This window comes from Pongo abelii, chromosome 2 (assembly GCF_028885655.2).
Source record: "Pongo abelii isolate AG06213 chromosome 2, NHGRI_mPonAbe1-v2.0_pri, whole genome shotgun sequence".
In the NCBI taxonomy this organism is placed as follows: domain Eukaryota; kingdom Metazoa; phylum Chordata; class Mammalia; order Primates; family Hominidae; genus Pongo; species Pongo abelii.
Window position 1 is genome coordinate 182,588,272 of NC_085928.1, and position 23,767 is coordinate 182,612,038.

General features: G+C 41.3%; 1 protein-coding gene across 1 annotated transcript in view; it reads right to left on the bottom strand.

The window, feature by feature from the left end:
* NCEH1 (neutral cholesterol ester hydrolase 1) overlaps window positions 1-23,767 on the bottom strand; it is a 78,538-nt gene that overhangs the window by 3,969 nt on the left and 50,802 nt on the right. The window contains 3 exon segments of the mRNA NM_001132556.1: window positions 1,303-1,474; window positions 10,741-10,810; window positions 13,009-13,237. Of these exon segments, the coding sequence (NP_001126028.1) occupies window positions 1,303-1,474; window positions 10,741-10,810; window positions 13,009-13,237 (471 nt within the window).

Genomic DNA, 23,767 nt, shown 5'->3' on the forward strand with positions numbered 1-23,767 from the left:
ATGCACCCTCCATTCTACATAATGAGCATATGCCACAGAGTGAAGTTGTCATGGGAATGTGAATGAGTCCCCTACCTCAACAGATCTCAGTCCCCCAACGCCTCCCCACAGTGTTAACATTGCCCCATTTTGTAATTCTAGTGTGCAAAATTATATATTTGTCATGTAACATCTAAAAGAAAGCTAACTAGTCATGAAGCTTCATAGACAACTAAATGATCTTCAAGGTAACTTTAGCCATACACTTCTGCTTCATACTTGGACTTTAGAAACCCATTCCCAGGTGAGATGTGACTGCTCTCCAAAAGCAAGAATGGTCAGTAAATAGTACTTTGAATACGTGCCAAAAATTGTATACACTTCACCTCACTAAGTCCTTGCAACAGCCCTGCAATCAGATGACACTATCCTCATTTTTCTGAGACTCAGAGAGGTTAAGGGACTTATCCAGGGCCCCGCAGCACTCAACGGTGGGTCCTGGGTTAGATCCCAGTGCTGTCTGGCTTCAAAGCCAAGAATGTTCTCTCCACTGAGCCAAGACTCTCTTCTGACCATATTTGGATGGAAAACTTGCCAATGCCAAACGGAAAATCAAGTTCTCGAATTACAGCAAAAGAGTTAGAAGCCAAGGTACATCATAATCAGAATGACAGATGGTATTTGAGGACACCAAATGAAATTTGGAGGTGAGAAGACAAAGATTTCTTAAGTTACTTCATCCATAACAGGAAGAAAATGTGCTTTTTCCCACTTGCCAAAAAAATTGGGGTGCTATTAGAGCTAGATATAGTTTTCAAAGAATTCAACCAGGTAAAGCTCATAGTAACTTGTAAGATAATATTTAAATGGCTGAATCGTTTAATTTTTTTCTTTTACATTTAAAAAAAAAGTTGGGGAAAAAAATTTTAAGGTTTTAATTTGGCTCAAAGTTGTAAGGAACAATCTTAGGAACTGGAATTTAAGCAAAAATACTCCGCTTTGCAAGTCAAACATGAAAAAGGAGCAGGGGATACTGGAGTTCCATACATAGCCCTGAGAAGCAAGGGATGTCAGCCCTTCTCTAACACTGACTGTAATCAGGGACTTTACAAAGACTCATAGGTGACACTTCCTCCAATGACCCATCTTCCTACTTCAACAAGATCTCTGAGAGCTCTACAAGTGTAATCGCATGAACAATTTGGCCATCTAGTGACCGGCCCACCCAGCTATGCGTTTGCCACACATAATGGAGGGTATGTTGGTCTGCTGGACCTTGTCATGCACCCTCAACCCACCAGAACCTTAGGACAGTGGTGTTACCTGTTGTCCAAGGGCAGCAGCCAGATTTCCACCAGCACTGTCACCAGAAATGCAAATTCTGCCTGGATCAACCATATACTTCTGTAAGACTTCTGGCTTCAGGAAATACTTTGTGGCCCGTACAACATCATGAATTTGCTCAGGAAAATAAACCTTTGGAACTAGCCTGTATCTGTAAAAACAAAAGTTGTATTCATTTAAGGCCTTCGCCAATTTTTGGGGACATTTAAAGTTTAGATGGAACCTGGTTCTTTTAAATCTGGAAATAGATAAGAAATTAATTCAATGGAATTATTGTATGAAAAAGAAAAAATAATAAAATATAAAAATAAACCATTTTCTTGCAAATCAAATACTTAGTTTAAAATGTGATGATTTTGTATTAGTAATAGTACTATTTTTCTTTAAACTATCAGCCACCAAACCAAACCTACTTACCACCAAGAACAACCAAAATAAAACTTCAAAGTAAAAGGCGGTGTTCATTACAAAGACATGGATAGCACCGTAATAGATTTTAGAATTTTATTTCTGGAAGTCACCATTCCATTCATAATGCCTCTGGGTTAAGAGGTGACTAGGCAGCATTAACCACCTCATTGGTCTCACATCTAATGAGTCCATCATTTACTTCACATAATAAAATTGTACTTCACTGGAGAGGTCCATACTAGCCTGACATTAAACCCAAGAAATGCATTCACTACCTGAAAGACTGTAACTAAAACGCCGGTTGTTAACCCACAAAAGGGAAGCTAAGTTTTCCAGACGGCCTAGAGCAGGCCCTCGGGGATACTTCTGGGGCTTCTCCAACTGCCCCACTTCACAAGATCAGAGTCCTTTGGAATCCTACTCTGTACACCTAGTAGAATTCATATCCCCTTAAGATTCCCAAAAAGCTCTGGTTTTGTCAGACGCCTCACCCATAGTGTTATCTTACACATCTACATTGGCAATCTTGGTTTAGAGTTCCCTCTCACTCTCTACTCCCCTCTTTTGCTTATTAATTCTCACTCATCCTTTAAGCCTTAACTGGAGGATTTGGCCTCCTCTAGGCCGCCTTCCTTGGTCATATCTCCACTTGCTTCTGGGCTTGAACTGGCTACCATTCCTTGATATTTCTATGTGCCAGGGTATGTCACTCACTGTTCATATTGGCTCATATGAAAATTATTTGTGTTTTTCCTAAAGATTGTGTTCTCTGATATCAGGAACTGTGTTTTATTCATAACTGTGTTTCCAGTATCTGCCAATGTGAGGGGCACATAATCATCCATCCAATAAATCTTTTTTGAGTATTAACATACCTTCATTTTGCAAATGAAGAAACTAAGGCATACAAAAGTTACTTGATTTGCAAAAACTCAAAAACAGACCAAAATTAGGTAGGATAAAAACTAATTACCTAATTAAAAATTAATAACAGTTAGTGAAGACTCAAGACTTTTGATTTCCATCTTATAATTAGCATACTTATTTTCATAAACTAATTTTTTCTAAGCTACTCTAAATAAAGACATTTATTTTCCACAGTCTAAAATCCAGCTAGTTGGGCTGAGAGCGGTGGCTCACACCTGTAATCCCAGCACTTTGGGAGGCTGAGGCAGGTGGATCACTTGAGATCAGGAATTCAAGACCAGCCTGGCCAACATGGTGAAACCCCATCTCTACTAAAAACACAAAAAAAGGGCCAGGTGCGGTGGCTTAGGCCTGTAATCCCAGCACTTTGGGAGGGAGAGGCGGACGGACCACCTGAGATCAGGAGTTCAAGACCAGCCTGACCAACATGGCGAAAACCCGTCTCTACTAAAAATACAAAAATTAGCCAGGCATGGTGGTGGGCGCCTGTAATCCCAACTACTCGGGAGGATAAGGCAGGAGAATCACTTGAACCCAGGAGGCAGAGGTTGCAGTGAGCCTAGATGGTGCCACTGCACTCCAGCCTGGGTGACAGAGCAAGACCCTGTCTCAAAATAAAATAAAATCCTGCTAGGTAATTAAACATCTTGACATTCATTGTAGATAAAATTAAATGGACAAATGTTTGTGAAATATGTTGACAAGTAGTGAATGTGGATCTGGTCATTCCGGAATTACCACATTTTGAAACTAAATGCAATAAAAAAAAACTCCCTTAGTGGAGGCGGAGCTTGCAGTGAGCTGAGATCGCGCCACTGCACTCCAGCCTGGGCGACAGAACGAGACTCTGTCAAAAAAAAAAAAAAAAAAAAAAAAATCCCTTAGTGTTTGCCATATATAGCAGATAAAATAAGTTTTCTAATTTCTTGTTTTTCCATCTGGGGTGGTCAATTAATCATGCAAAATGCTTTTTTTTTCCAGTTGATTTTTCACTATGTATGAAAGCTGCTGCTATATAATCTATATAATTCCATTTGAGCAAAAAAGTAGAATTATGCAGTTTTGTCCACTAGATGACATCATTTCGTATGAGTCTATTTACCCCTAGTTCTTGGGGTGGGGGGGTGGGTCTCAATTTTTAATCTTCAGTATTACCAAGCTGAACTTTTAATTTTAATAAAAACAAATGTACTTCATGACTCAAGTTGTAAAAACAAAGGTTATTTCATTTCAGCAATATCCCACATATCACAATAAACTGTTTTCCTGGTTGCCCAGATGGTCAGAACATATCCACTAGTATCCATACGTCAAATAAATTGAGTTTTTAGATGTTATTTCAGAAAAGGTCTGAGAGACTTTGATCAAAGGAAATTGGTAACCTAAAAAAACATGCTACTGCTCAATCTTCTCAATTAATAATTGGCTTATATAATAGGATAAACATGCTTAAAAACAAACAGGTTATGATGCAAGAGTGTTCCTGGTGCCATAAAGATCCATGGCCTAACCCCTCCCCTCATCTGTTTTCATGCTGGAAACATTCTTCAGTTTTACTCAATAAAAATGGACACTTTTGGCCAGGCACGGTGGCTCACCAGCACCAGGCATGGTGTAATTCCAGCACTTTGGGAGGCCAAGGTGGGCAGATCACAAGGTCAGGAGATCCAGACCATCCTGGCCAACATGGTGAAACCCCATCTCTCCTAAAAATACAAAAATCACTAGGTGTGGTGGCATGTGCCTGTAATCCTAGCTACTCGGGAGGCTCAGGCAGGAGAATCGCTTGAACCACGGAGTTGGAGGTTGCAGTGAGCCGAGATCACGCCACTGCACTCCAGCCTGGTGACAGAGTGAGGCTCTGTCTCAAAAAAAAAACAATGGAGACTTTGTAGACTGAAGAATATCCTGAAAGTAGATATTTATTAGGTTATCTGGTATAAGATGAACTTTCAAAGTAGCTTGAAATTCACCTAAGAAGTATATCAAATTTTTGTAATATCTAGACACAGAAAGCCAAGAATCAGGAGGAAATTCATGGGTGGTACAGCCAAATAAAGCATACATAAATATATCTGCTGTCTGCTGCTGATGCTCAAAGCTATGACCCTGCAAACTAGTGAAAGAGGGTTCTGACATTCAATATTTAAAAACTGCAGATCTTAAAGCACCTGATACATAAATATCAAAGATGTTATATCATATTAATATTATAGATGCATATATATTACTCAATTTGTCCAACTCACTTCAGGGAGAGGATGACTCTGCAATGCCAAGTGGATTACCTATCTTTATCACTGCATGTACTTCCCACTAGAAGAACAAAATTTGGTGTAAATTCAGGCATGAGGTTTAATCAAATTAATGTGTACAGTCTATAAAAATGACCATATTCCTGCTGGGTGAGGTACATTGCCAAATGTTCTACAGGCGTATGTTGCTCAAATCTCAAGCAAACTTCTGGGTTTAAGGATGAGAATGTAAGGCTCAAGGAAAATGTGTAACTTGTCTATAACAGCTAGAAGTGGCAGAACTGGGATCTGAACTCACAACTGACTTCAAACCTATGCCCCTAAGCCCCGAATGACACCAATGTGCTAAGAGGGTTGAAATGCACATTCTTCCTCAAAATAACCTAACCTGGAAGCCACGTGTACAACCTTCTGCTGTGGAAAGCACGCCAGGCTCTCTTCATGTAGTGCCAGTTAGGTGAAAGATATGTGTGGCATTCTGGAATAAAATTATACTCCTATCAGATTCAGCAGGAGAGAGGATAAGCCTCACTCCTTTTCCAGCTTTTTTACTTTTCACCATTACCCAAGAAAATCTCGATAGATTCATTTTGGGAACATAAAAGAGTTAATATTCCCCACTGTCTTAGGGATATTTTTAATAGGGGATATCCAAAACAAATCAATAATTAAAACCAGATTGTGCTCTCTGAGTGAGACAACTCCAGAGGGAGAATCTATTTATTCCGCTAACAGATTTCCTTTCTACTGTTGCATCACAAGGTTAAAAAAAAAAAAAAAAAAAAAAAAAAAAAAGAAGCTTCTGTCCCCTTTATTTATTTTTTTATTTTTTATTTATTTATTTATTTTGAGACGGAGTCTCGCTCCGTCTCCCAGGCTGGAGTGCAGTGGCCGCAATCTCGGCTCACTGCAAGCTCCGCCTCCCGGGTTCACGCCATTCTCCTGCCTCAGCCTCCAGAGTAGCTGGGACTACAGGCGCCCACCACCACACCTGGCTAATTTTTTGTATTTTTAGTAGAGATGGGGTTTCACCGTGTTAGCCAGGATGGTCTCGATCTCCTGACCTCGTGATCCACCCGCCTCGGCCTCCCAAAGTGCTGGGATTACAGGCGTGAGCCACCGCGCCCGGCCCCTTGCCCCGTTTAAGAGACAGTCTTGCTCTGTCACCCAGGCTTGAGTGCAGCGACACCATCATAACTCACTGCAGCCTCAAATTCCTGGCCACAAGCGACCCTCTCACCTCTGCCTCCCTAAGTGCTGGAATTATGGGTGTGAGCCACTGCATCCCACCCAGAAGCTTCCTTTTCATTAAAAGAACATATAACAAAATTGTGCTGGAGGGAAAGGAAAGTGGATGGATGACTGTTTCTCCAAAACCGCACCACTGCACTCCACCCTAGGCAACAGAGTGAGACTCTGTCTCAAAAATAAATAAATAAATAAAAAATAAACTAGAGGTAAAAAGGTACTCTATTATAGTTAAACTGCACTGAAATTTGTGAATATAAAATAAGACCTTTCTAGATTATATAAATGAGGATACATCTGCATATCTTAGATATAAGATAAACATTGTAATGTATTTAACAAATACTTATTGTGCAATTAATATGTAAAAATAGCATAGCGCTGTACAAGCTACTGAGTAGTAAGCATGGCTTTTACGTAGTTTTTGTAACTCAAGGACTTCACCTATTGGTCATTTGGTCTGTCCCCAGACCCTTGAGCCAGCATGAATGACATGAATCATGGAGTCCCAACTCCTGGTGCTCATAAGAGGTGATTCCATTACCAAGGCTGCTGGAGCCCCTGCCCACCAGCTTCCTCAGATAAGAACCTTCTCCAATGCCACAATCCACATGAAAGAATAGCAAAGCCATGACGCCACTACCCACTCTAGAGGGCCTCAAGGCAAGGAGCTGCTGGCTCCAGACAGCCTCTCTTCTAGAAGGTGGAGCTCCAGAAGAACCAAGGGTCCACCATCCTCCTGAAGACTCTTGGAATCATCCACACTTACTTCTGTTTTCCTCAGTTGTCCCTCCGTCTGTCTTCTCTCACATTTCATTCCCTCTCTGCTCTCTGCCTCATCCCTCCCCTCCCAAGCCCTCTGATTACACCACTTTGGTCTTCCATGACCAATCCACTTTTTCTAATGACGTTCTGCTCATTCTTAGGGGTTTCATCCAAACATCACTTTCTTTAAGACACCTTTTCTGACCCTTTAAATGAGGTAAGATCTTGCCTGTTAGATGCCTCTGTTACTACTTGCCCTTCTACTTCCCATCACTTATCACACTTTTAACATTACTTATTCAAGGTCATTCTCTTCTAGATCATAAACTCTATGAGGGCGGGAATTAAGTCATTCTTACATTGTTATGTCACCAGCATTTAACACGGTAACTGGCACAAAACAGGAATCCAGTAAATATTGATGGAATAAAAGAAAGAAGAAAGAAGCGAGCCACTGAGATCCCGCTCTGAACTGCTTTTTTTTCTTTTCTTTTTTTTTTTTTTTTTGTTTTGAGACAGGGTCTCCCTCTGTCACCCAGGCTGGAGTGCAGTGGCGCAATCTCAGCTCACTGCAGCCTTGATCTCCCATGCTCAAGCAGTCTTTCCAACTCAGCCTCTCGAGTAGCTGGAACTACAGGCATGCACCACCATGCCTGGCTAATTGTTTTTTAACTTTTTTGTAAGACAGGGTTTTGCCACATTGCCCAGGCTGGTATTGAACTCCTGGACTCAAGTGATCCACCTGCCTCAGCCTCCCAACGTGTTGGGATTACACGTGTGAGCCACTACACCTGGCCTGAACATCGTTTCCAAGAGGAACATCATGATCATATAATGTTGGCTGTACCTCAACTAGAGCATAGGTTATAAAGTGCTCTTGGGTTAGCCTGAATCCTAACAAGGATTACTATCTTGCTATTTGTACAAAAAAAAAAAAAAAAAAAAGTACTGTGAGTTCCAAACATGCTGATAAATAAATGTGTAAGTTGTCCTTTTCATTCTATAGGCTAGATAGAGCAATAACCCTCCAGACTCAGCTAGTGCTTTTGAATATCTGAACTCCTTTATATCAATTGTCCAAAATGATTCTTGTGACAACTCTCTGCAGTCATTATCCCAACTCAGCATGCATTTACCTAGCATGCACTCTCCAAGCCTTGCACTGGGTTCTGGAGATGCAAAGGAAGTAAGACGTGATTTCTGTTCCCAGGAGTTCACATTCTTTTGTTTTTGCTTTGTTTGTTTTTTGAGACGGAGTTTCGCTTTTGTTGCCCAGGCGGGAGTACAATGGCGCAATCTCGGCTCACTGCAAACTCCACCTCCCGGGTTCAAGTGATTCTCCTACCTCAGCCTCCCGAGTAGCTGGGATTACAGGCATGCGCCACCACGCCAGGCTAATTTTGTATTTTTAGTAGAGACGAGGTTTCTCCATGTTGTTGATCAGGTTGGTCTCGAACTCCCGACCTCAGGTGATCCACCTGCCTCAGCCTCCCAGAGTGCTGGGATACAGGCATGAGCCACCGCTCCCAGCCTTTGCTTTGTTTTTTTAAAAAATAGGGTCTCCCTATGTTGCCTATGCTGGACTCAAACTCCTGGGCTCAAGTAATCCTTGTACCTCAGCCTCCCAAGTAAGGTGCACCACCATACCTCGCTCTTTTCCCAGTAGCTCACATTCTAAACATACAGGAAGGGTTCTCAACCCCATTTTGCACATGAGTTTAAATGACCTGCTTGAGGTCACACAGTCATGAGTGATGGAACTTCACTGCCATATGCTCATGCCTCCCGTCTGGACACCATGTTGTATAGATGAGGAACAATGCAAAGTTTAAATCAAAGCAGTCCCTTCTAAATTTTAGCCCTTTTCAGAAAAATCTTCTTAAATATGTCTTATTCTCCTGTGTCTTATGATAAGCCTGGCAATACTCATTTTACTTGAGACAGATGCTGATAAGGGGAGAAGGGAATGGAGGAACAGTTTAGGGCATGTGGCCAAATAGTGATATTGAAGCCTGGAGGGTAGGTCCTGTGGTGAATGGAAAATCCGCACGGTGCCAACTGAAGCAAGCCCAGCTTCCCTCCTTTTCTCAGGCCTGCAAGGAGCTGGGGCTACACAAGAAACCAGCTGAATGGCCCCTGAAGCTTGTTCCTCAACACCAAGCTGTAGGGCCTTGTCTCCTTAAACATCCCCTGTGCTTTCCTCTGGCCAGCTGCTCAGGCCAGCTGCCCAAATCATTTCCCTGAAGGTTCCTGTATTACCAAACTGCACTGACAACCTTGAGTAATCTGGGAGGCCTCGCTGAGAGTCCAGAAAGGTCCAGGTGTGGTGGCTGCTTCCTCAGCAGATTTGGCTCCAGCTGTCTGGACTCTAGGGCTTCTGGGTGACTGTAGGGCTTTTGGGTGACTCTAGGGCTTTTGGGTGACTCTAGGGCTTTTGGGTGACTCTAGGGCTTCTGTCAACAGGGTCAGAACTGCCTCAGTGACTCTGAGCAGCCCCTTCCAAGAGACTGCAGAAGAAAAGATCCACTTAAATCTGGAGTAGGAGCAAGGAGGTGGTGCACCATGAACAGGATAGCTGACAGAGAGGCAGAGGGAAGAAGAGAACTGAATGAGCCTGGGGCAAGAAAAAGTGGTTGGCGTTATGGCCCTGCCAGTCAGCATTATAAGCTCCCTTCGATAGTGGCTTGAAACTGGATCAAAAAGGTCCAGAGACTTTGGGAACTATCTGACTTATTCCCCTACCCCATCTATGCGATGAGCTAGCTATCTGGCCTTATGCACATTACTTAGCTTCTTGGGTCTCAATTTCCTCACTTATGAAAAAGATATCAAAATATCTTGGATTTTTATATGAGAATTAAGGTGCTTCATTCATTCATTCCATAAATATTTACTGAATGCTCACCATATGCCAGGGATGTTTCCAGGCACTAATGATTCAGCAACAAACAAAATAAACAACAATCCTGAAATGTTTGCCTTTATAAAATTCATATTGTCTATTTCCACTAATTACAATAAACATATAATAAGTCAAATATGTGGTTTGTCAGATATTGATGATAGCTTTGGAGAGAAATGAAACAGAGGAACATGGGTTGCAATTTCACAAAGGCTTGTCAAAAAAAGGCTTGGCTGAGAGGATGGTATCTAAAAAAGACCTAAAGAAGAAGAGACACGTGTGCAAAAGCATTCACACAATGCCTGGCACAAAAAAGGTGGCGTGATTTTTGTGTTGTATTATTATTATCATCACAATTATTATAATTATTATTCACATTCTTCTTAGTTGCCCAGAAAAGTGGCTTACACAGAACTGATAGAGACAACTCAAAATATTAATATTACTACTATTACTACTAACCACACCATTAAAATTTGTTGAACACATATTTCTGTTCCCAAGGTACAAGTCATAGAACCTGACTCTAAGAGAGCAACTTTTTCAACTCTTGGCTGTAGAAGAGATTCTCTTAAAATCCTTACTACTTTTTAGATTTAAAAAGTGAGTATTAAACTTATATGTTGCAGGTAACTGATTGCATACTTCTCTAGGTTTTTAGTTAATCCTTTTTTCAGTTTTCAAAACTAATGGTGAATAGGTAATTTGAAGTGTTATAAAGCTAGTTCAATAAATTTTGTTACATCAGAAATCATTTTTCTGATTATGCTGAGTGTGACTTTGGGCATATCTCTTTGCCAACTCAAGACCTTTATTTTTTACTTTATCACTTGTAAAACAAAGTAACTAGACTGTTATCTAGAATTCCTTTATAAGAAAAATTTTCTATGACTAGCATTAATTACTTACTCAATGGAAACAATGACAGCATTCAATTCCTCAGCCATTGCTGTACACAGCTCATCATAATACCTGATTTCTAAAAGACACAAAGGGAACAGTCATTACAAACAGGTCATTTAATACTGTCCACTCGTAAATTCTGCTAAGTGTGAATTGTTTTTAGGCTTGGAGCTAATACTAAAAACTAATAAAAAGCAAATGTGAACAAATAATAGAGTTACATGTACATATGAAAAATTAAATCTGATTTCTAATAACATGCAACTACTATATAACAGGAAATGCATAGTTTAGTTTTGAATATATTACTATCTAAATATTTATTTCATAATGGACTATATGAAATACACCAAATTAATCCTGATTTTATAGCTCTTCAAATATATATATCTTTCTGAAAAAAAAATCACAGCAAATAAGCAGTCTCTTCCTTAGAATCATGCAATTTTAGGCTGGGAGTGGTGGCTCATGCCTGTAATCTCAGCACTTCAGGAGGCTAAGGAAGGAGATCACTTGAGGTCAGAAGTTTGAGACCAGCCTGAGCAACATAGCCAGATGCTGCCTCTATAAAACATTTTTTTTTTAATTAGCCAGGCATAGTGGTGCACGCCTGCAGTCCCAGCTGCTTGGGAGGCTGAGGAAGGGGGATCACTTGAGCCCAGGAGTTTGAGGTTACAATGATCTGTAATAGTGCCACTGTACTCTGGCCTGGGTGACAGAGTGAGATCTTATGCCTAAAAATAATAACTTAATTTAAAAATTTTTGCTCTTTTAACACTTCATTTGCTGCAGTTCAGTAAAGTGATCAATTTGAAGAATATGGTATTCTTTTTAAATGAACACATAAAAAACTAGAATTTTAGGAAGTCTTAGCATTTCTTAGAGGATCCAAAGTCTGCAGTAACAGAACCAATTTAATATGTAAGAATTTAATCCTTAGTTGCTCTCAGTAAATTAAGATCTATATTGTGCCAACTGAGAGCCAAATATTTTCTTATTTATAGGGTTTCCAAGGCAGTCTTAGAATCAGAAGCTTAAGAATTACATAGACACCTGTTACCTCCACCTGCTCAAGTTCTTCCTCGGGCAGAAGTGATCAGTCAAAATTATGCAGAAAAGGCCAGGTTGACTTTTGTAATCCATCCCATTCCTGGCATCCGTACTTCCTGTCCTCCAGTACAATGTTTTTCCTGGCAAGCGTCCAATGCTACAGACTCAATCTCTTTTAAGGCAGAAACTCCTTCTTATTCATTTTTGTATCTCTACACCCGAGCACACCTTAGACTGACCAATGGTCCAGACTTGCCCACAACTGTTTGAGCTTTTGCACTGAAAGATCTGCAGCCCAGCAAACCCCTTGGTCTCGGGCAAACCTACATACTCATGAACGGCTATTGAAAATGTGAAAAAAAATCACTGAATAAAAGAATAAACAACGGATATGGAATTGAATAAGATTACTAGAAAAAGTCAAACCTTCTGACCTTTGTTGCTTTAAAAAAAATCACATAATGATAAAATAAACAAAACAAGTGGCCACTGCTTTTAAATTAAGGGGATGCCAAAAGCTCTGGACTGAAGATGAGGAAGTAGCTCCATGATCATTTATTAGCAGAGACGAGACCCCGAATTCCGCCTTGGGAGTCTCTCTTCTGGGCAGCTCTGTTTGGCTGCCTTCCATTTTGAATGTGTTCTACTCATGAAAATCATCCAAATCTAAAGAAAATATTCTTGAACTTTGCAAGATTGTTTCCTTTGAATGGTTGCATATATTTTATATTTTAACCTTTGCTTTCATAAGCAGATAAAATGTTAACATGTGTATTAAGGAATACCTGGTCTATTTCATAGACATATATCTTCAAAACACAAGTTGGCAAGAGAGGCACAGATAATTCTCCATATGCGTGCCTGGTGAAACTTCACCTTGTTTTGGTGCAGAAAGCTGTATCAGCACTGCACAATAAGTTAGTCTGTGATTTAGATCATAGGAAATATTTTTACAACAGTCTACCTGAATTAATAAACAAACCAACGAGCAAAAAACCTTTACATAGGATAACCATTTAATTTATCACCCAAACCAGGACCCTTTTGAGAGTGAAAAGGGGGCACTAGTAATAATTTTGCTGGGACAACAGGGGTAACTGGGACCATCCCGGGGAACCAAGATAAATGGTCCCCTTCTTTCCCACTAAGAAAGCCAAACTCAATTACACATCTCCCCCAAGGCCAACCACAACAACAAACCATCTGAAGGTGACCAGGACGTACTTGCACTTGCCAAGGCCCAGCCTCCTCCGTGGATATAAACGACGCTGCGTTTCAGTGGCTCTTCGGGCTTCGGAGGTCCTTCAAACACTCTGACTTCCACACCATCAAAGTCCGTGTCGGTCACCTTCACTTGGGCAGAAGACCACGCGCTTTTTTTGCCGAAAGAAACAATGATAAAATTCAGTGCCAGCAGGTGATGGCTCAGTCCCAGGTAGTGGATCAGGTTACTCTGCAGGCGAGGGAGGAAATAAAGAGGGAGGGCGCAAATCAACTTGGCATCACCAGAGCTGCCCTCACAACTGAGTGTCTGAATTCCTATAAGCAACTGCCACTGGACTGGAGGGCTCATTGAGCCCTTTTAATACAAAAACCAATTGTATTTACCTTTTGCTTTTGGAGTTGACAAAATATTTTCATACATGAGATCTCAGGTGTCATCAGTTCCATTTTATTGAGAAGGCTTAGAAAATAACTATGCTTGTTCATTTCACTGGATAAGTGGTAGTTCTGGGACTCAAACCTAAGATTAGGTTTGAATTCCAGGATTCAGTACCTTTTTTTTCTAAATAAGTATATCACAGTTCCAATAACATACTAGGAGTAAAGAAATAATACTTTATTTCAATGCAAATAAAAGAGGGAAATTTTCTATTTACTTTAATTTCTTTAAATTCCTTTGTAACATATATTTGAGTGTGTCTCACTGTTTAATTTCTTTAAACTGCTTTGTAACTTCAATATATTTAATTGTATCTTTAAATGTGTCTTGTCCTTTTGAAAGGAGTGTGTTAGAAAAAAGAAACATGGTCAACAGAGGCCCTGGCATTTAGAAGCAGATCAGCTCAGATATAACCAGAAGCTTTTTAGAAATGAGGCAAAGACCATACTGCCTGATGGTCTCTTCCCTTCTGAACCCTCAGGGTATCAAGCTCTGCATTAAGTGTTCGCAGAAAGTTATTTGGATGCAGAAGGAAGATAGCAAAGAGACCTAATTTACCCACCAAGCAGACACTTCTGAGTTTATTTCTTTCTCTCCACTTTCGCAAGTTCATCAGGAAGGGGAACAGCTGGAGAGTAACAGTGCTCTTTTGTAGACTATGAAACAGAACACTGGTGATTAATGATCATAAGATCAAGGAAACAATGTTGCTAACAGAAATCAGGACTATATGATGTCTGCAATGTGGCACCTTAAGCTTCTCAGGCTGTGCACAGGGCACGACGGTACACCTTGAAGAGGGTCCGTGTGTGCTCATCGCCTCAGCCTCTGGGCAAATTCCTGAGCCCTTTACCCCAGTGTCTCATATAAACATTGTAACTGTGTGTGTATATTTTATATATACATACATATATATATACACACACATATATATGTCCTATCACGAAAAGAGTTAGAAAGCACTATATTAGAACAGCATTAGCAAGTGTTAATGAAAAACAAGAACAAGAGGCAATTAATCAAACAATGAACAGCTATTTTAGGAATTCCTTTAATATTATTTGCTGGCAAAGTATAAGCAGCAGCAGAGCAAATGAATATTAAGAAAATTCAACTTCTACATGTGCCCTGACATCAACTGCCCAATTTACTGAACAAGTTAAAACTGTTCATGTCTTTGATACTAATTTATGCATGTGTACATGCACATATGTGTTCACACATGTACCGCACAGACGATTCTAACTATCAACTTAAGTTCTTTGGTAAATTGGAAGAAGGCAATTACCATTCGAGTTTTGTGGTAAAATATTAGTCTAATTTACAGAATATTGATATCTGCCAGGGAATAGCTAAGAATCACTGTATTTCCAAAATTTCTAGAGTAGATATAATAAACCCTTGTTAACACCATTATCAATTAATAGGGAACATGCAAGCTCCATTCCACTTGTCACAGGACAAGTAGTTTGACCGGCACGAAACAATGAAATATGAACAAAGAAATGGTGGACCTGGCTCTGTTACATTATGAGCTGTACTTTTCTTTTTAATTAAATGAAGACTTTCTTAAACACTTGAGACAAATTATATGAGTTTCTTTAACTATATGAAGCTGTAAAACAAGTGAATTGTCTTTATATGACAGATATGAGAAGACTGTACATTTTATAAGAGAACCCACCTTGAGTTTCCTTTATGTAACGCATGCTCTGAGTACATGCGGGTTTGACTCAATTTGTTCATACCTTTCCAGAAACATCTCTCCACGTTAGCTTATGTTTCGCTTGCATTCACAGAATACTTGAACAACCATCTGCATTGTTTACAATAGCAACACAGTGGTGTGGGGGTAGAAGTGCTGATTAGAAAAGGGACAATTTGGCTGGGTGCAGTGGCTCATGCCTATAATCTCAGCTCTTTGGGAGGCCAAGGCAGGCAGATCACCTGAGGTCGGGAGCTTGAGACCAGCCTGGCCAACATGGTGAGACCCCATCTCTACTAAAAATATAAAAATTAGCTGGGGCCGGGTGTGGTGGCTCACGCCTGTAATCCCAGCACTTTGGGAGGCCGAGATGGGCAGATCATGAGGTCAGGAGATCGAGACCATCCTGGCTAACATGGTGAAACCCTGTCTCTACTAAAAATACAAAAAAAAAAAAAATTAGCCAGGCGTGGTGGCGGGTGCCTGTAGTCCCAGCTACTCGGGAGGCTGAGGCAGGAGAATGGCATGAACCCAGGAGGTGGAGCTTGCAGTGAGCCGAGATTGTGCCACTGCACTCCAGCCTAAGTGACAGAGTGAGACTCCATCTCAAAAAAAAAAAAAAGTAGCTAGGCATGGTAGCACATGCCTGTAATCCCAGCCACTGGGGAGGCTGAGGTAAGAGAATCACTTGAACCCAGGAGGCAGATGTTGCAGTGAGCCGAGATTGTGCCACTGCACTCCAGCCTGGATGACAGAGTGAGACTGCCTCAAAAAAAAAAAAAAGGGGGGACAATTTGTTTACGCAGGGTAAAAGACAGGAATATGAAAGGGTAGGTAGATGAGTAGAAAAAGAATTTAGAAAACTGCTACAAGAAAAACTGTGCTAATGTTTACAATTGTGTTGATAAATTAGAGTTATACTACAGCCAATATCAAGACTGTTTGAAAACTTGAAAATTGATATGAACAGTAACCTGTTAATTACTTTTCTTGTTACTATTATAAATAATAGCTATCACTGCCTGAGTGCCTACAGTGAGTGCTAGGGTAGGTTGCTGAATTCTGGCTACTATTCTGTGAGGTAGGTACTATTATCTTGCTTACAGAGAGAAGAGAAGAGAAGAGAAGCTTTGACATTAAGGAGCCAGTACAGAAGCTGGATTTCTAAAACCTTGAGGGGCTGCAGGACTTACAGAATTGCCCTAGAAACGCTGGTGTAAATCAGTGTGGGCCATGGAAGCTGCTCTGAGCCCTATCCAGTATGCGATAACATTTGCATGTCTATGTGATATCAATGATAAACTCGTGATATTACCTTTTTTTTTCCTCAAATATCTTTCCCTTAGTTCTTCACATTACTCCCCTCCTACCATACTGCCCAGAAAATAAATTCAGTAGCCACACCTTTCTATAGTTGTTACTTCTTTGAAGGGCTATGAGAAAAAAAAGCAAAGAAACAGGAGTGCGTTCCTTCCTTTGGATTTTTAAAAGCCTGTATCTTTTGGAGAATCTTTTTTTTTTGAGTTAGAGTCTCACTCTGTTACCCAGGCTGGAATGCAGTGGCATGATCTCGGCTCACTGAAACCTCCGCCTCCCAGATTCAAGCTATTCTCGTGCCTTAGCCTCCCAAGTAGCTGGGATTACAGGCATGCACCACCACTCCCGGCTACATTTTGTATTTTTAGTAGAGACAGGGTTTTGCCACGTTGGCCAGGCTGGTTTCGAACTCCTGGCCTCAAGTGATCCACCTGCCTCGGCCTCCCAAAATGCTGGGATTACAGGCACGAGCCACCGCGCCCGGCCGAGAATCTTTTAAAAAATAGGCATTGATTTAGAAGATTACATGATGAATAAGAAGTCTCCTAGAATAGAAAGTGATTTCCCAGGCTAGATGGTAGAAGAGGGGAAGAGAAAATGTTGCAGAGGAAATGAGGGCTGTATGGATAAATATCTGGGAGCCAATGAAAAAAGAACCCTGGGGTGCAAAAACTCCCAGATAGGTCTGTGGAATCTGAAGCAGCTGACCTGTGCCTCATACCCAGACAGAACCCTGGAAAGAGGCAAGACCTTAGGGAAGAGTAGATGCAGGGTATGTCTAGAAAGATAATGCCTCAAATGGCCTTAGAGCCCCAGGCTCCAGCTGGTGAGGGAAAAACAGAATGATTCTGCATGCCCAGTGAAAGCATAAATGTAGCAGGGTCTGCATGAATGTCTTGCAGATGGACCTAAGACAATCTATCTTTTCTCCACAGCCCATTATATGTACCCAAGAGTCCAACAGGAATAGAAATGAGTGCTAATGGATTTGAAAGATCTACTATCTTACAGATAAGAACAAAGGATATCTCAGGACAAACTGTAAGGATCAAACACCAAGGATCAGGTGGAACAGTGATGTGGGCTGAGGATGAGTGATACCCAGATGGCTTCCCCAAACCACAATGCCTCAGCACTGTATAAGATCCTCCAACACCTAAAAGCAAATAGTGATGAGTGGGAATTCCTAAACTCACTGGGAATAAGTTTCCTACCTAAAGGATGAAGATTTAAAATATAGATCAAGTTATATTTCCTTGAGCTTATGAAATCAGATTCAGAGTCACACACGTAACATTCTGGAAGTAACAAAGTTTCCTGAAACCTCTATTTCTTTTTTTTAGACAGAGCCTCACTCTATTGCCCATGCTGGAAAGCAGTGGCATGACCTTGGCTCACTACAACCTTTGCCTCCCTGGTTGAAGCGATTCTCCTGCCTTAGCCTCCCAGATAGCTGGGATTACAGGCACCCACCACCACACCTGGCTAATTTTTGTGTGTTTTTTTTTAGTAGATACAGGGTTTCACTATGTTGCCCAGGCTGGTCTTGAACTCCTGACCTGAAGTGATCCACCTGTCTTGGCCTCCCAAAGTGTTGGGATTACAGGTGTTAGCTACTGTGCCAACCCTCCTGAAACCTCTTTAGAAGGAGCTGGGAAACTCCAGGAGAACACAGAAGCAAGCCAAGTTTTAAGGGCCTAATGGGCTGTAAATTACTCCGTCTTCACTGAAGTAAGCTAGGGCAGTGCCAGAGGTCTTAAAACTTGCCTACATAACCATTCCAGGATCTAGGGGAAGAATTCTGCCTAATGAATGGAAGGGGATAAAGGGTACTCATGACGGCTCAGTGGAACCAGACAAAGAAATCCAGTGGCGCACTGGCTCCCTATCCAGGTCTGATGGCTGAAGATCAAAGGACAAACAAGAATCAAAGGAAACCAAGCAGAAATTGTGCTCTGCTTATGAATATATAAATTAGTTATGTTTATATATGGGGTTGGTCTCTGTTGATTAAGTCAACATATAAATTATGAAGTATACCCTATGGGCAGAGAACTTTGTAGGGGAGAAAGAGAATCATCTGAAACTTAGCGTAATAGAGGAGAACCAAGGCTTACAAATGAATAGCTGATGTTAGTTAGCTAAGCAGTAAGTGGTAAGAAAGTCCTAGATAAAGGGTTGCACAAGCTCAGAGAAGAAAGGAATTACCTCTGTCTGGGGATGAAATCCAGTAAGGTGTCTAGCCCTCAATTACATCTTAGACAATGTCCCATCATAGGTATGGCTAACAAGGAAAAGGGCTGGAACTAAGGTGCAAGTATTGGAAAGTGGTTTGTTTTTGTTGTTGTTGTTCTGTTTTTGTTTTTTTTTTTTTTTTTTTGAGACGGAGTCTCCCTCTCTCACCAGGCTGTAGTGCAATGGCACAATCTTGGCTCACTGCAACCTCCAACTCCCTGGTTCAAGCGATTATCCTGCCTCAGTCTCCCGAGTAGGTGGGATTACAGGCACACACCACCACACCCAGCTAATTTTTATATTTTTAGTAGAGACAAGGTTTCACTGTGCTGGCTAGGACAGTCTCGATCTCCTGACTTCATGATCCTCCCGCCTTGGCCTCCCAAAGTGCTGGCATTACAGGCGTGAGCCACCGCGCCCGGCCTGGAAAGTGTTTTAACTCAAACACCTATGGGTAGGTAAGGTATACAAGCAAAATGGAGGCAAGAGGAGCATGGCAATAACAGGTTCAATCTAAAGGAGGCATGCGCAGCACAGAAGTCTGCAGCATAGAATCCAGAGCCTGAGCACCTGGGCTAAAATCCCAGCTCCCTCACTTACCAGCACTGGGCCCCTGGGCAAATGACCAAATCTCTCTGTACCTCAATCTCCCATCCCTAAAATGCAAGTAATTATACACATGACCTCAAAAGACTGTTGTGAAGACTGGAAACTAAGGCACCTAGAACAGTGCCTGTCACATAAGAAGCCCTTTATGAGGCAGTTATCACTGATATTACACCTCTGCTCCAGAAGATCACTGCGTAAAAAAGTGAGCCCAGTGACAGATATTCCAATGTTTCTAGGGAAGCTGAGACTATCATTTTTCCTGTCATGCACATTTGTTATTAGTACCACATGGATTATCAAGTCCTGAAATTGTTGCAGGTTAAAAAAGATATACAACAGTGATCTTTAAAAAGCTTATTTGTATGGTCATATTGAAGGGGAAGGAGGCAGCTGGGGAAGAACCAGCAGCACACTGATACCCCATACACATCAATGACTTCGCATCTGGTCAAGTTTCAACATGAACCAGCAACATCAATACTTAAAGCATTGATTCTTTTTTTTTTTTTTTTTTCCTAATGTGATTTATTTGTTTTTAAATATATACAACTTAATTTTTCTTTTTTTTATTCTTATTCTTATTCTTATTATACTTTAGGCTCTATGGTACATGTGCGCAACGTGCAGGTAAGTTACATATGTATACATGTGCCATGCTGGTGCGCTGCACCCACCAACTCGTCATCTAGCATTAGGTATATCTCCCAATGTTAAAGCATCGATTCTAACTCACTACCTGATTCGTTCTTCACATTCGAAGGTTTGTACTCTATGTCAGTGACTTCCAATTTTTCCACTACAGTCACTTCATTCAGTCCATCAGCTTTCTAATTCTCTTTATATTTCGCTCTAATTGTGCCTATTATAAGAAAAAAATCTATAATCTCATGGAACATTTATTTATCTGCATGAAAATATGAGAATTTAATTAAAATATTAATGTTTAATGTTCAATTAAGAGATGGACCTTAAAGTAGAGGTATGGAACCAAGCCTAGGAGGAGAGAAAAGACAAGCCTAGGGGAGAAAAGAGATTGCCCGGACACAGTACCAGCTGAAGTGAATTGAGTTTTAATGAAGTAAAGATTCAGATTCACTCAAGTAACCTGAAAATAACAAAGTTTCTTGAAACCTCTTTAGAAGTAGCTGGGAAATCCAGGAACACACAGAATTGCGTTAAGGGCCCTATGGGCTGCAAATTACCCTGTCTTGGCTAGCTGAAGTAATCTAGAACAGTTCTAGAGGTCTTAAAACTTGCCTCCATAACCATTCCAGGATCTAGGGGAAGAATTCTGCCTAAGGAGATGGAAGGGGAATAAGGGTACTCATTATGCCTCAGTGGAACCGGACAGTAAAATCTGGTGGTGCACTGGCTCTGTACCCACGTAGTTGGTTCATGTTGAAACTTGACCAGATGCTAAGTTATTTATGTGTATGGAGTATCAGTATGCTATTGGTTCTTCCCCAGCCTCCTGCTTCCCCTTTGATACATGACCAGAAGGCTGGAGAAGGAGAGAAGGTTGGGGAAAGGCAAACAGATGTTTCTGGTCACAGGGCAGTGTTCACGCTTTAGTCTTTTGCCCACCACCCTGACCTAGTAAGGACAGAAAGAGAACCTGCAAGGCATCAAAGTCTCCTTTCTCATTCTCAACTAGAATACAAGGTCAAAAACATACCTTCACTTGCTGAGGGCTGGATCTCTACTCCAACCCAACTCTGATCAAAGGACAGGGCTGAGCACCATTTCTAGGAGGATTTGGGCCACATGGTAAATTCCACCAGAGAGGGAAAGTTAATTTGCTCAGGTAAAGTTGAATAACATAAAAAAATGGAAGCTTCGGAAACATCATCACTTAAAGAGCTGGTGAGCAAGACAGGAAAAACCAATCAATAAAAGACAAAAAAAAAGAGAGGGAGTGAGAAAAAGAGAGAAAAGGGGCAAATCATTAGTGTGGCAACAGAAACAAGAAACTGGAGATATTAAGGGGGAAGAGATTTCAAGAAGGCAGGTTGTCAAATGTCTGCAGAAAGTCCAAGTAGGTCATTGGTGTTGGCTATGGGTTCACTGGTGAACCTATTAAGGACAGTTTCATCCAAGATATGGGGCTGAAAACCATATTGTAATGGGTTGCAAAGTGAGCAGGAGTTGAAGAAACAGAGAGAGTAAATGCAGACAGATTACGTTCACTGTTTGTAGAGATAAAGAAGGCACTAGAACAGTTGGGAGAGACTTGAGCATGCTTCTTGGGAAACAGCTTGTCAAGAGAGAAAGACAAAGTTACAGAGGTAAAAAGAATTAAGTGAATTGAGATCCTAGAGGAAGGAGGGCATAGGATCTGGAAAGCAGATGGAAGGGAGAATTCGTAACAGGTAATTTATAGGGGGCAAGGAGGCAAAGTGAGAAGATGTATCTCTAAATAGAATTTGATTTCTGTGGATGTCATTTCTGTCTTTGTCCTAAAGAAGATGTGACTTTTTGGCCAGGCGTGGTGGCTCAGGCCTGTAATCCCAGCACTTTGGGAAGCCGAGGCGGGTGCATCATGAGGTCAGGAAATCGAGATCATCCTGGCCAACATGGTGAAACCCTGTCTGTACTAAAAAATGAAAAAATTAGCCTGGCGTGGTGATGCACACCTGTAATCCCAGCTACTTGGGAGGCTGAGGCAGGAAAATTGCTTGAACCTGGGAGGCAGAGATTGTAGTGAGCTGAGATTGCACCACTGCACTCCAGCCTGGCAACAGAGTGAGACTCTGGCAAAAAAAAAAGAAAAAAAAAAACTGACTTTTCAAAGACTGCCTTCTTTGAAGGTAACCCATTGCAATCTGGCTTCAGCCCCACCTGTCTGATGAAACTATCCTTATTAGGCTCACCAATGACCCCCTGACCCCAATGCCAATGCCAATGCCGATGCCAATGACCTACCTGGCCTCACTGCAGACATTTGACAACTTGTGCTTTCTTGAAACTTTCTTCCCTCTTAACTTCTCCAGTTTCTTGTTTTTCTTGCCACACTAACAATTCATCCCTCACTCCCCCCAATTTTTTTTTTTTTTTTGGTCTTTTATTGATTGGTTCTTCCTCTCATGACCACTGGCCCTTTAAATGATGATGTTCTCAAAAGTTCCATTTTTTATTTCATTCAACTTCACAATGCCTTCTTTCCTTGAGCAAGCCAATGTACTATCATGGCAAATAGGAAGTATTTACCAGCAGCCTACTAAATTCAAAGGCTATGACCTGTATTCATATACTGATTTCTAGTCCCTGATCTATCTTTCTCAAGCTTCCATACATATTTCCAACCATCTCCAGGATCTAGCCTACAAGCTCCTCAAAATTAATATGGCCTACTCTCCCTTCTCCACCCCGAGCAATTAACGACATAAATTCTCAATTATCTGACCATAAGTCTAACTTCTAAGCTAGAAATCTTAATATTGTCCTCAGCTTCTTATCTCACATGATTTCCAATCACCTCATCAAACCCTAGTAACTCCACCTGCCAACGTTTTCTGACCTAGTTCTACCCCTAGCTCCACCCCCCGCTCTCATTGCTGCCTTGGCTAAGATGCTCATTATTTTCTGCACTTGCCTGCTAACTTGAATTCTAGATAACAGTCTTTCTCTGTAACTTGCTGCATACTGCTGTCAGAGTTTCTACCCTGAAAGGCTGATCACATTACCTGCCTACTTAAAAACTTCTGCTGACTTCCTGTTTCTTACAGGAAAAAAAGAAAAATCTAAAGTTGGCATTCCAGTCTGGTACCACTCTACATTCGAACCTCATTTCTCACCACCCTACCCCTTGCAGTCAAGCATAACTTGCCTAACATTTTTCATTTTTTTAACCTGCTATTCTCTTTGGCAGTGCCCTTCACTGGTATGCTGAAACCAGCTCTTGCTGGGTCTCACAAACCAACTGATAAATTTACAGGAATTTTGCAAGTCAGTTTGTCAGAGGTATGTGAACCACAGCATCTCTGTCTTGAATAAGGGCTGGGTAAAATGAGGCTGAGACCTACTGGGCTGCATTCCAGACAGTTAAGGCATTCTAAGTCACAGGATGAGATAGGAGGTCAGCAGGAAATACAGGTCATAGAGACCTTGCTGATAAAACAGGTTGCAGTAAAGAAGCCGGCTAAAACCCACCAAAACCAAGAGGGCAACGAGAGTGACCTCTGGTGGTCCTCACTGCTACACTCCCAGCAGCACCATGACAGTTTACAAATGCCATGGCAACGTCAGGAAGTTACCCTGTATAATCTAAAAGGGGAGGCATGAATAATCTACCCTTGTTTAGTGCATAAGAAATAACCATAAAAATGGGCAGCCAGCAGCCCCTGGGGCTGCTCTGCCCCTGAGTAGCCATTCTTTATTTCTTCACTTTCCTAACAAACTTGCTTTCACTTTACAGGCTTGCCCGGATTCTTTCTTGCGTGAGAATGCAAGAACCC